This window comes from Anopheles moucheti, chromosome 2, assembly GCF_943734755.1.
Source record: "Anopheles moucheti chromosome 2, idAnoMoucSN_F20_07, whole genome shotgun sequence".
NCBI classification, from domain to species: domain Eukaryota; kingdom Metazoa; phylum Arthropoda; class Insecta; order Diptera; family Culicidae; genus Anopheles; species Anopheles moucheti.
This window is the reverse complement of record NC_069140.1, coordinates 101198078-101212106: the sequence shown is the minus strand read 5'-3', so window position 1 is coordinate 101212106 and position 14029 is coordinate 101198078. Positions and strand designations below refer to the sequence as shown.

Sequence of the window (14029 nt, the reverse complement as noted above, 5' to 3'; positions counted from 1 at the left end):
CAAGCCAGAAGAGTGTATCTACCTTATCATCTTCGTGTACAAATGCTGGACCTTCGTCGGCATCGCCAAGATACATTGGATTCGTTATTTCCACGTTGTCTGTCAACCGGGCATGCAGGAATGGTTGCCCTGTGCGTCTTCTTCTGTGGCAAAACACAGTAGTTTGAGTATGGTGCAGTGTGGTAAATGTGATGAACAAATCCGTTACATACCTAAGTCCGTAGAAAGTACCACCAAGACCGGCGGCTATTATGAGCATTGCAAATAGAACGATCGCTAGCACCGACAGTGTGAAACTGGATCCATTCGGATCCATACGCTCGAGCTCGCTGAGTGAAACCTCTTGCAGACAGGTGCTGATATCGTTATCTTCGCAGGTGCACTCATTGATGGAGCTGCCCTCGATGCAGGTACCGCAATCACCAACACATCGCGGCGGTCGATCACATTGCTTGCCCGTCCATTCGCCGATGCACACGCACGATGGTATGTAGGTGCCGTTGGGCGAGGAGAACAGATCCAACCGGCATATGCCATTGTTGAAGCAGAAATTGTTGCACGGATTGCGGTACGTGACATAGTTTTCACAGTGCTCGCCGGCGTACTGCATCGTGCAATTGCAAATGGGCATTCCACGAACCTCCAAACAGTGTCCGCCATTATTGCAGCTAAACGAAGCGCACGAGCTTGACGGTGGATGTGAAGAAGGTTCCGTAGTGGGTCTTATAAGCAGACAATCTGAATACAGAAACAAAAATTGACACCAATTACATTCAACTTGCTGCACATAACACCGTAGATAGCACTTACAGTTTGGACGCGTTGCTTCCGGCAGCTCGCACAGATCGTGCTCACAGTAAGGACCTTCATAGCCCTGGCGACACTTACAGTACGGTCGCTCTCCCGGAACACAGTTGCCCCCATTTTGGCATAGATCTGGACAGTCTCGTAGCTGGCATCGTTCGCCGTACGTGTTCTCCGGGCAGCTACATTTCGCTGCACCACGCTCGATCGTACACACGCCACGATTTTCGCAGAACGCAGTGCACACATTCTTTTCGCAATTGCGCCCGACGTACCCCTCCGCACACAGGCACTGGCTACGGTCGGTGGTGGTTTTCCGACAGACTCCTCCATTTTCACACCGCAGATTCGAACAGTGCTCACATTGTTCGCCAGTATATCCGGCCGGACAGCTGCAGCTAAGCGTACCGCCGTCACGCTGTACAATCGTACAATTTCCACCGTTGTGACAGTACCGTTGGCACTTGTTGGTCGAGATGTCACACCGTTTGCCCGTCCATTGGGACAAACAGGTGCACTTTGGCTCATTGTTAACAATCTCACAGAAGCCCTTGTTCTTGCAGTACCCAGAACAGATGTAATGATCGCAATATTTGCCATCAAAGCTGGAAGAACATTTGCACTTCTGTTGACCATCGGAATCGATGAAACAGGTGCCGTAGTTACAGTGCAGTTTACACTCCGGTGGCTGAACTGTTGCGCCAAGACACGCCTTCACTTCCCCTCGATCGTCAAACACTGCACGCGGTCGTTCGTCTGTACAGATGCAGCTACGTTTTAGGCGGTTTTCGGTTGAGAGCAAACACACAGTCGAATGATGGCAGGGATGCATAACACAGGGATTTGGAACTGAAACGAGACAGGGAAATGAAATTTCGATATGATTCCTGTTCGATACTTTACAAATCGTAATGACAATCAAACTTACTACTTCGGTCATGTTTCAGCGGGTGTATGAAGTGAACATCAGAGGATCGATAGCCTCCGGATCCACTAGCGCTACGGGCCTCCTCGTTCATGTACGTTCCATTGTCTCGCCCGTACTTGTTCAGCTTCAGAATGTTCTGATTGTATAGTATCACGTACACGCTGTCTTCGAACACATCCAGCAGCTTTGGTTTGGAGTAATCGTGCAGTTCCGCGATGACGTGACGATCGCCACCGCTTAACAGAAGGCACGTTTCGATAGTCGATTTTCTGTAGTCTGCCCAGTATAGGCGTTTCGTAATCGTATCGATGGCCAACCCGGAAGCCCACTCCACATTGGTGTGAACTAGCTTTTGCTTGCCATGGCCATCCATACCCGAGCTGATGATCGTTTCCATGATGGACCATACCATAACGCCGCTCGTCGGATCTACCACCAGATCGATCGGATGTTTCCCGGTGGCGGTCAGCGTGGTATGATTGGTACCGTTGAAGCTCATCACGAAAATATTACTGCGGCTCTTATTGATCACGTACAATCGTTCCGTTAGCCAATCGCACGCTATCGCAATCGGTACGGTTTCGTTATCTTTCAGCACGACCGATGAATGTTTACCGTCCAGCGTTTTGATACGATCGTAGGATGGAGGCGCTGGCGCAGGGAGATCCCGACGGGAGTGTTTCTTCTTTTGGACTGGTGGCTGTGTGTAGTCCCCATCCTTGACCGTGGTGTCCATGAATATCTTATTGATGCTCGAGTCATAGCTGTCGATCCAGAAGAGTGTAATGTTGTGGCGCGTGATTGTGAAATCGAACCGATCAATCTTCAACGAAGAAGTTTGCAAGTATCCCATAACCGGTGTGTCCACGTACAGACTGCGGAAATCAGACTCCGATGCGACCAGCAATATTCCCTGCTCGTCGACCGCAACACACGTTGCATTGCGTCCCGGTCCACCCTTTACGTATCCTTCTGCGCAGCGACAAGTATAGTGGCCCTTCTTTTCTACGCAAACCTGACTGCATGCACCAAACCCACATCCTGTTTTGATGCATCCAATCTCATCAGACTCGTCCAGACAGTGCGGGGTTTGATCACAGCGTAACGCTATGTCAATGCATTTCGAGTCGCTGCTGCAGCGGAACGAATTCGACGGACACTTCTGGCACAGGGCGCTCTTCTCGTCACTGTTATCTCCGCAATCATCCTTATTATCGCACATCAAGCTCTTTCGTATACAGTTATGATTAGTACAGCGGAAGGCACGTTTATTACAACCGTGCTCCTTGCAGTATTCGCCCATTTCGTCCGAGTTGTCCAGACAATCGTCAATGCCGTCACACACCCAGCTGCTGAGAATGCACTTCCCATTGTTGCAACGATACTCGCCTTCCTTACACTTGCAGTCTTCTTCGTCCGATTCGTCGATGCAGTCGTTATCGCCATCGCATTTAAATTTGCTGAAAGTAAAACCAAAATTCTCAGTCAATCTTTGAGGTTAAACAATTAAATACCATTCTCAGCTGCTTACTCGCTAATACAGGCCGGATGATTTTTGCACTTGAATTGATTCGCACCGCAGGTGATGTTGCAATTTTCCTCATCGCTATGATCCGCACAATTGAACTCATTGTCACAACGGCGAATCCCGCGTATGCAATGCCCGTCGCGGCAACGGAACTCCGACTCGGAACAGTTCCGAAGCTCACAGTTCATCTCGTCCGAGTTATCGCCGCAATCGTTTTCGAAATCGCAACGCCATCTGCCGGGAATGCATTTGGAGTTGTTGCAACGGAAGTTCGTTGGTTCGCACGTAATCTCTTCCGGCTTCTGGCAGTTTGCCGTTTCATCTTCTCCATTGACACAGTCCTTTTCATCGTCACACACCCACGACTGTGGTATGCAGCGACCTTCGGTACAGCGAAATTCGTGCTCGAAACAGGTGGTACCCGGACCACAGACCTGCTCATCCGAACCATCGTGACAGTCCGCTACATTATCGCACATCCACGTGCGGTCAATGCACTTGCCGCCGTTGGCGCACCGGAACTGGGTCGAGGTACAATTTTTTGGCTCACAGTCCTGCTCGTCTTCACCGTCCGGGCAGTTGACAACCTCGTCGCAGCGGCGGGCACCCTCTATACAGAATGCGCTCGTATTTTTGGCCGCCGAAGAACCGCACTTGAAGTGGGAACTGAAACATTCGAAACGATCGCAATCTCGCTCGTCCGACAGATCGCCGCACTGATCGATGCCATCACAGATTTGGCTCGGATTAATACAATGTTTGTTGAGGCACTGGAATTGGCCCGCTTCGCAGTTGAATGTGGGACAGTCCGATGGCTCATCACTTCCGTCCCCACAATCATCCTGCTTGTCACAGACCCAATAGAAAGGAATGCACTTGAACGTGTTGGGGCACTGGAAATGTGCGGCAGAGCAATTGGCCGTACAGCTCTTGCCGTCCGCTGCCAGGACGAAGTTATCCGGACAAAGACATCTGTATCCGGCTGGTTCAGGCGACAGGACACACATCGTTTGACAGCCGGCAGTTTCGCACGGGTTAACCGTTGGTTGTTTCTGTCTGTAGGGATGATAGATGCGTATGTCCATGGGGCGATGTATGGTGGTGATGAGCGTGCCACAACCATCTCCTCGGAACTTGTGACAGTACTCGATGGACTTTGAATCCAAATCCGACCAGTAGATGCGATCCTCCCATACGGCAATGGCGAACACGTGGTGTAACTTGAGCGTCGGTTGACGAGTTCGCGTTAGCAATATTCGCACATTTTGCCCGTCTAGATCGCTCACGGCGATATAATCTTCCCGAGCGTCACCCCAGAACAGTTGGTTTGTCTCAAAGCTGATCGTGAGAGCGTTTGGCCAACCGAGCTGCTCCTTGATAAGGATCGTCTGATTGCTTCCATCCATGCCGGCCCGTCCGATGTGCGGTTGATCGCCCCAATCCGTCCAGTACATGTTGCGCCGATAGGGATCTAGCGCAATGGCCCGAGGTTTCTGTAGCGCCTCGTTAATCAACACTCGCCGGAACCGTCCATCCAGCTTCGATACCTCGATTGTGTCCAACCCTTTATCGCACCAGTACAAATTCCGACCTACCCAATCGACCGCCAATCCTTCGGGATTTTTCAGGTTCGTTCTATGCACCACTTCGATGGTGCGATTGTCCTCTTCGCCATCGCTTCTGTCACACATACGTTTGACGGTAGTAACCGTGCGCGTAACGTCGGACCAGTAGTAACATTTTTCCAACCAATCGTAATCCAGCGTAATGGCGTTGGTTAAATTGTGCGCCAAGATTGTCATGCCACCGCTCAAATCAACCTCTCGCAGATAGTACCGGTTGGCGAAGATCAGTCTGGGCGGGATGATTTGATCTCCGTCGGCACGACAGGTGTCGTTATCACGCAGCACGTATCCTTCCAAACACGAACAGTGGTATGAACCGTGCGTGTTGACGCAGGTTTGTGTGCACGGTCTTGGCTGCTGCTCCGTACACTCGTCCACATCCACACACAGATGCTTGTCATGAACATTCACGCGGAATCCTTTCCGGCAAACGCATTCATAGCCGACGGGAAGATCCTCACAGTCGTGCGCGCATAGATCCGGAATCATCGTGCACTCGTTGATCCGGCATGATTTCTCATCGCTCCAGTCGCCACAATCATTTGCACCGTCGCAAAGCATACTGCTCACGATACAGGCACCACTTTCACAGCGGAACAGATCCGGCCCAGCGCAAATGAGTGTCGTATTGCGACACAACCGTATGTCTTCATCCGACCCATCCGCACAATCAGCATTCACATTGCAGGTGAGATTGCGTTCGATGCACTTGCCATTGGTACAGCGGAACTGGTCCGGATGACCACACAGAAGGTCAAACACACTGGCGCCCTCGTCATCGTAGCCATCGTCGCCTTCCTTGCAGTACAGTGGTTCGTCGGAACCGTCCACACAGTCCTGCTCTCCATCGCACACGTGCAGCAGACTGATGCACTCACCATTTGTGCAGGTGAACGAAGTCTTATCACACTCGTTCATCATCATCTCGTCACAACCCATCTCGTCGTCCTGCGTTGCTCCGCAATCCACATCACCGTCACAGACCCACTTTTGTGGGATGCAACGGTTTGTCGTTGGGCATTGGAACTCCGTTTCGGGACAGTCACGTCTCGAACAGTGGTCACCCTCGTCTGAACCGTCCGCACAGTCCGGATGGCCATCACACTGCCAACTGTTCGAGATGCACTCGGACGTGTTGGTGCATTTGAATTGATTTGTTTTGCAATGCTTTACGCAACCGACCTCATCCGAACTCAACGCTCCGCCAATCGCATCCGTGCAATCGTCTTCGTCGTCACAGCGCCACGATTGCGGTATACAGCGTCCATTGGCGCACAGGAACTTGTCCTCCGGGCAGGTTGGGATGGCCGTTGGACAATCCTGCTCGTCCGCGTTGTCCCAACAATCGTTCTCGCCGTCACAGCGCCAGGTGGGCATGTAACAGGCAGTCGTGTTAGCGCACTTAATAAACCCAGCCATACAATTGCGCGTTACCGGGCAGCCAATCTCATCCGACACGTCCTTGCAGTCGGGTTCGTAATCGCAGCGCATCGATTTGACGATGCACTGACCGTTCGAGCAACGGAAATGTGTTGCGTTGTTGCAGCTGCACCCAATCTCGTCGCTTCCGTCACCACAATTCTGTATGTGGTTGCACTGCTGGTTCTGTGGAATACAGCGCGCATTGTTGCACCGGAAAAATCCTGTTGGGCATGGCCGATGGGAGCAGAAGGTCGCTAGCTCATCCGATCCATCCAAGCACTGCTTAATAGAATCGCACGTAAGATGAAATGGTATGCAATTTCCGTTGGTGCAGCTAAACTCGGAAGAAGAACAGTTGCTCAACGCTTTTGGAATGCAACGCTGTCCATCGGATGCAAGCACGCCTTGCGTACAGTGGCATTCCACCTTGCCAGCGGCATCGGTTAAACACATATCTTCGCAGAACCCGTTCATTACCTGGCACGGATCGGCGGCACATTCCTTGTCGATTTTTTGCACCGCCACAATTCCCATCGGTTGTGCAATGTCGCGGCGCAACAGCACGATATCGCTGCCAGAATATTTGTTTGCTCGTACCACCGCGTGCAAGGTGAGATCAGTCCAAAAGAGTAGATCACCAAACACAGCCAGCGCAAACGGATGCTTGGGAGTAGAGTGTGCCAACACTATCCGGTGCTTTCCATCGTAGTCCGCCCGCTCTACCTTATCTAAGAACGCATCGGCCCAATATAGTTTACGCGCTTGGTAATCCAGCGTTAGTGCGTTTGGCATTTGGATGTCACTGGTGATGATGCTCTCCAAACCATACCCCGAAGGATATGCTCGCTGTATGGAGGCGGCTTGCTGGTTCCAGTTTGTCCAGTACACCATCGCAAGACACGGCTCTACGGCGATACCGCGCGGTTTGTCCGTGGCTCGGAGTTTTATCACATCTTGTACCAGCGCCGCGTTTGCAACCGGATCGGACAGTGAAGCATTGTTCAGGTCTAACGATCGAATGGCTGCCTCGTTGTTCGATGTCCAAAAGAGCGCACGAGTAAGCACGTTAAATGCAAGGCCTTCAACGGTCAGTTGCTTTGTGACGATACGTCGATGCTCGGTACCGTTAAAGTACACGCAATTGATTGTGCTGTGGTCGATGTCCGAGTAGAAAATCAACTGCTGCTCATAATCGTAACTCAGGGCGATAGTATTTTTCAGATAGGACGCATTCTTAATCTCCGGTATAGGACCATTTATGTTGTTTGCGTCCGTCATGTGGATACTTTCGATTGCTGATTGACGCGAAAATAGCAAGAAATTTTCGTACGGTTCACAAGTCTTCAAATCGGCAGCAGATATTTTACCATGCGAGCAGGCACATATGGGATGGGTACCGTTGAACAGGCAAAGCTCCTGACAACCACCGTTCGACGCTCCGCAGGCGTTAGTTTTACTTTGCTTACGGCTGGAGAATATTTTAATATCTTTCAGCAACGACATTTCCAGCGCCTCCACCACTGTTCGGTAGTTGAAAACGTTACTCAAACTAGCTTCGTATATGTTTCCACGCGAATCTGCCCAATAAATAGAGTCTGCGAAAAGATCCAACGATTTTGGATTGTGCGAAGTGCCGTTCAACAACAGCCGCTTCAAGTTGCCATCATAATCCACCTTCCAGATTGTATCGGTACTCGTTTCGCACCAATAAACTACCTGATTTTCCAGATCCAGCGCGAGATCATTGATTCCAGCGGTACGGTTGACCAGAATGAAGTTGCCGGAACCATCCAAACCCATTCGTCCTATGGTTCCGCGGGTGACATAAAACAGATAACCCTGAATTGGATCAATAGCCAGCAACTGGGGGCTTTCCACATCCGAAGCGACCACGAACCGAAGACTTCCGTTCAAACGTGCCACCTCGATCAAGTTTCGTTTCTGGTCCGTCCAATAGATGTTCTCGGCCACCCAATCGATCGCTATGCCACCTAGCCAGTCGAGCGTGCTGCCATCGACCACCTGCTCGAAGTTGCTTATGATTGTTTCCCGCGCACTGCCATCGCGTTTGATGCGTGTGATTGATCCTCGGTCAGTATCGGCGATGTATACGTAATCATGCGCTACATGAAAATCGATGCCTGTAGCCAACGAAATTTGCTGCAGCGGTCCAAGAGTATCCTGCTGGCGCAATGGCGAGTCCGTTGTCCCCTCAGATACCGAAAGCGCAATACCCTTGAGCTGATGGCCGACCGAATACACCAAAATGTCATCCAAACCGATGCAGCGTGACGCGTTGCGTGGATCGCTTTTATAGCCGATCGCACAGCGACACACGTGGCTTTGGGCCGACACAGGAATACAGAGATGTTCGCAGCCGGTTCCTGTGCTTCCGTCCGTTCGCTTTTGGCATGAGTTGGTGCCACTCTGTGCTCCGGGATGGTACATTCGGATCGCGTTCAGACCACTCGTATTGTTTCGCACGGAGACGGGATTTTGGCAAAGATTTTTATTGCAGCGCATTATGCGACCATCCTGATTGTCGTCGTAATAGATCGAATCACGGTATATCGTAATTGTGCTGATGGGGTGACCGTCTTGGTGCGATGGAAGCACTTTAATAATCTGAAACAGGAACAAATAGATAAGCATGTTTTCCATAATATAAAAACAGTGTATAAAAACACATACTTTGCTACTTCCAATGTCGTAGTAGTTAATTTCTCCAGCTTTTGAGGAAATGTAGTACAGTCGATTTGTTTCAAAATCGAGTGCCAAACTATCGATCGAATAGAAAGTTGAATTACTTATCAACTTTCGTTCGGATCCGTCCATACGACTGGTATACAGCTCGTACAATTTGGGTGTTTCGCTCATCGTTGCAAAGTACATCATACCTCTGGGGAATGTAAACAAATGCTTTCGTTAGGATATCATAACCATGTAACGTTCGTCGCTTCTCACCTTGTTGGATACACTACTAGACTGTTGACCAGGGCCAAATCATCAGCAATTTCTGTCACATACTCGCCGTTCAGATTGCTTACCATAATGCGGCTGTTTGTTTCGTTGCCAGTAGAAAAGTAGAGCAGCTTTGAAATCCAATCCACGGCAAATCCCAACGAATGGGAAATGTCCGTATCAAGTATGGTTTCGATCGGTCCCGTCGCCAAACCGGATGATTTGATTTCATTTAGCTGTACATCGTTCCAATACAACCGCGCAGCACTGATATCGTAGTCCAGCACGGCAGGCTGTACAACTTGCGTCTGGTGACTGATGGTTGGTATCGTGTAATGCGCAGGCTGTTGCAGATCGACACCACGAATTTCGGTTAGCACGACAAACAGCAGAATTTCCTCATTCGGCACGCACTGCATGCGATCCTCATGCAGTCGCATCACATGTGGGCACGCACACTCATGACGCAAACCAACGCTCAGCAAGCACAAATGCGAACAACCTCCATTGTTAGCGGCACACGGGTTTGGCTGGGAGTTTGGCTGTCGACTGGAGTGTAGGATTTGTATTCCAAATGGTTGACTTTGCGTCTTGTGTATCACTGTCACATCCGTGCCGTTCCATTTGTTTGCCCGTATAACGGAGTACGTTCGCCAATCGGTCCAGTACACATAGTTATCGAACACGGTTATACTAAACGGATGTGCGAGCACACCTTGATCCTTGATCACGAGATGATGATCTAGCCCATCGTAGGTGATCGTGTGAATCGAATCGGACCGTGCGTCGATCCAGTACACACGTCGTGGAATGTAGTCTAGCGCTATTCCATTCGGCCATCCACCGTCCGTTTCTACGTATTTGATCACCGTGCGGTTTTCTCCAGCCATAGTGCAGCGTTCCAACCTTGGTGAGCCTTCCTCCCAGTCGGTCCAAAACAGGACACCTTCCATCGGATCTAGCGCGATTGCTCGAGGGTTCACCATATCACCGGCAACCAACGTTCGCCGGAAGCTTCCATTCGTTTTGGCCACCTCGATTTGATCGAGATTTGAATCGATCCAGTAGATGTTCATTCCAATCCAGTCCACCGCAAGACCTTCGGCCGTCGATAGCCCGGACTGAACTACTGCTTCGACATTGCTTAACGTGTCGTTCTTCAACGTACCGCGATAGATCTTGTCATCCATCACATCCGACCAGAATATCTGAATGGAATCGTTGCGATAGAGGAAATCTAATGCGATTGTGTTTCGCAATGAAGTGTAGAAGCTTCTAACGCCAAGGGTGTTCAGATCGACACCAAGAATCTCCTGTCGGTTACTAAAAATGACGTACGGCGAATCGCCGTTATTACTACGGCAGGTAAACTTATCGTACATAAGCGTGTATCCTTCGACACAATCACACCGATAGTGTGTTCCAGTTTTCGTGCAAACTTGCGAGCAGGTGTCCCATCTGTCACAGGCATGATCATGGCCACAGTCATGCCCATTTGGTTGCAGAAATAAATGCGGCGGACAGGAGCATACCAAGCCCTCCGGGGCATTATGGCACGAGTGTGAACAGTCGTTAGATGTATCACATAGTTTTTCAGCGCATCGAAATCCTTCATCCGTACCATCGGGACATTCAGTTCGACCATTGCAAAGTTGCGCTACAGTTATACATTCGTTGGTGATCCGACACAGCCGGTCTGGATGATGGCAGATCATCGTTTCATTGAATGGTCCGAATTTCATTCGCTGGCACACACTGTTATAGTTTTCCTCGCACTGCTTGTCTGACCCACAAACTATCTTAAGATCCTGCCTGCAGAGTTCTTGTAGTTCCGATTCCGAACGAATCGGAATGCTAGTATGGGTAGTCGCATTGGCTCCAGTCTTAGGAAGCTTGTCGCATTCGTTGAATGCATTTAAACAGTTGAGTTTGGGGTCGCACATTAGCGAACGATCGATGCAACCGTGAGGACTGCAGAAAAATTCATTTGCACCACAGTCAACGTCACACTGCGATTCGTCGGATTTGTCACTAAAATTGAACAATAAAAACAGCAGTGAGCAATGAGATTAGGATATACGATCATTGACGACAACGCCACTAAACTTACCCACAGTTATCCACTCCATCGCAGAGAAATTCAAACGGCACACAGGCAGAGTTTTTGCATTCAAACTCTGGACATTTGTGGCAGTGTTCTGGTTCGTCAGAATTATCGTTCGGTCCGCAGTCGAGGTGTCGATCGCATACCCAGGTGTTCGGTATGCATCGATGACTGATTTCACACTGAAAAAAATGCTCACTGCACGTTTTGTTTGGACAGTTGATGTAATCTTCATCGCTTTCGTCGATACAATCCACCGATCCGTCACAAACGTGCGAGCGGCTAATGCATCTCTGCTCGTCACACTTGAAGTTATGCTCAAGATCGCAGTTAGGATCGCATGGCCCCACAGGTGTAATTTCTTCATCGCTGCCATCCTCACAGTCCTGATCGCCATCGCAAGTATACTTGATTTCAATACAGTCGATTTTATTACGACATAAGAAATGCGTACTGTTGTTGCAGGTCGCCAACGTATGTTGCAGAATGAAGGGTATACAGGAGGCCGGTTTGCCATCGGACGGGAGCAGCAATGTCTGACCATCTTCACATTTGCAACTGGCCGTTCCAATGGGAGTGTTTAAGCAGATACCAGGACAGTCTATTTCGCACGCGTTCCGTCCGTTCCCTCCGTACTGGGTGAGGTTGTCGAAGATTTTAAGACCCAACACTTGCGGTTTTTCGATGGTAATTGTTTCCAGCGTAAGCGGATCGCTCAAGTTAAGCTTCTCGATGTGACCCTTTACACTATCAGCAAAATAAATCAGCTGACGATGGACGGCAAGAGCGATTGGAAAACGGTTGTGTGACTGTCCATCGAACAGCACCACTCGATTGCTTCCATCTAGATTGACGCTTTCTATCACGCTGAGTCGTGCATCGCACCAGAATAATCGCTTTTGGATCGTATCTAATGAAAGACCCGTTGGCCATTCAATTGGACGATTTTTGCTGCTTACCAACAGTTCCGAATGGGATCCATTCATCCACGCACGATCGATACGTCCACTGGGAACCGACCACGATGACCAGTACATCCAGCCCTGCTTTGAATCCACCACAATGGACCTGTTGAGTTAGAATACGGAATAATTTAACAAATTTTAGCTATAAAAAAAGGTTTCGGCTAAAAATACATACTTAGGCGCGTAGAGATGCCGCAGTACCGTAAAACGGGACCGTTTAGATCCTAGCTTTACGACCGAAATGTGATTTCTGTCAGAATCCGTCCAGAAAATATTGTTCCCTAACCAATCGTACGAAATCCCATCACATGATCCTGGACTGTCCAATATCAGTTCCCGATCAGTACCGTCCAATTTTTGCGATTCAATTCGAAACGAAGGAGAGTCTCTAGGGAAAAAAGGAAGAAACGGTAAGGTTTACAGAAAGCATTTCATGATGTGTCCCTCAAGACCGGGTTAAACATACTTATTGCTATGGGAGAAGAATATTAACTGGTCCTCCACATGATAGTCGAACGTGATGTGATCACCTAGATCGGTAACGGGCACAATAGCTTCCTGCGATTTCATACCAACAGCAAACCCGCGTATCATGGCGGGACTCGATTTGGCATACAGCAGAAACGTTGGTCTTTTGATCAGCATGCACTGTGATTTTGTCTTCAACCGGTAACCTGGCGAACACATACATTGTGCAATGGCAACACCGATTTTTTTCCACACTGGTATGCATAACTGATCGCAGCCACCGTTCTGTATGCGACATGGATGTGCCACTTCTGGCTGCTTTTGTCTGTGAAACACGTGTAGGTGTACAGCGTGAGGGGCATTTGGGACTACAACACGCGTTTCTCCGGTGCTACCGTTCAGGGCCACTATGCTGCCATTTTGCCATGACGCCAGATAGATGGTTCTCTCGAATACGTCCAGCGCATAGAGAGTTTGAAAGTTGAACAGGAAGTTTGAGCTTCGTTTCGGAAACCATCGACCGCTGCCGTCATAGTTCACGCGCTGTACCGTATCCAGATGTGTATCCACCCAGTACACGTGCTGCATCACCAGATCGAGTGCAATGTCGAGCGGGGTGATAATTTTGTTCAGTACGATCGAGCTCCGATTGGTACCGTCGAGCAGGGACCTTTCGATGCTGACGTCACCGCTACCCCATTTGGAGAAAAACAGGAATCCTTTGGTGGGATCGAGAGCCATCCGGCGTGGCCGGAGTACTTCGGATAAGGCTTCCACGACGATCGCGCAGTGTAGCATCTGTGGCGAACAGACGAAGATAATTTCCCGCTGCTGGTCCAGATAGTACCAGTTGCCCGACACCCAGTCAAGCCGAATGTCCACGATGTCTTCGAGGTTGGGAAAGAGATCCGGACGCGGCATGGTCCAGCTGTGTGAGGTGTTATCGACACTGTAGCACTCCAGCAACGATTTACCCTTGACACGCGCCAGACAAAACGTACGATTTCGATGTACCATTTCCATGGCACGAATGCGCGGAAAAGACTGCTTAAGATATTCACCGTCATTGGTGACATTCAAGGAAAGAGATCCTTCCAGGACCGCTGTTCTGTTGCTGATAGCAACTTTCCGTACCTTGTTGAAGGTGGTAAACAGCAGTGAAGCTGGCTCGTCCTTGGGCACTGGTGTAGAGAAGGAAAAGAGGAAGTTGCGGACAATGTCAGT

The 14029-nt window shown here is 49.7% G+C and overlaps 1 protein-coding gene across 1 annotated transcript in view; it reads right to left on the bottom strand.

Moving 5' to 3' along the window:
• Positions 1-14029, bottom strand: part of LOC128309742 (low-density lipoprotein receptor-related protein 1) — a 74510-nt gene that overhangs the window by 2445 nt on the left and 58036 nt on the right. The window contains exons 4-13 of the mRNA XM_053046206.1: positions 12804-13986; positions 12513-12725; positions 11379-12440; positions 9272-11299; positions 8999-9206; positions 3264-8932; positions 1733-3192; positions 811-1653; positions 213-738; positions 23-143 (exon numbers count right to left, since the gene is read on the bottom strand). Of these exons, the coding sequence (XP_052902166.1) occupies positions 23-143; positions 213-738; positions 811-1653; positions 1733-3192; positions 3264-8932; positions 8999-9206; positions 9272-11299; positions 11379-12440; positions 12513-12725; positions 12804-13986 (13313 nt within the window). The remainder of the gene's footprint in view (positions 1-22; positions 144-212; positions 739-810; positions 1654-1732; positions 3193-3263; positions 8933-8998; positions 9207-9271; positions 11300-11378; positions 12441-12512; positions 12726-12803; positions 13987-14029) is intronic.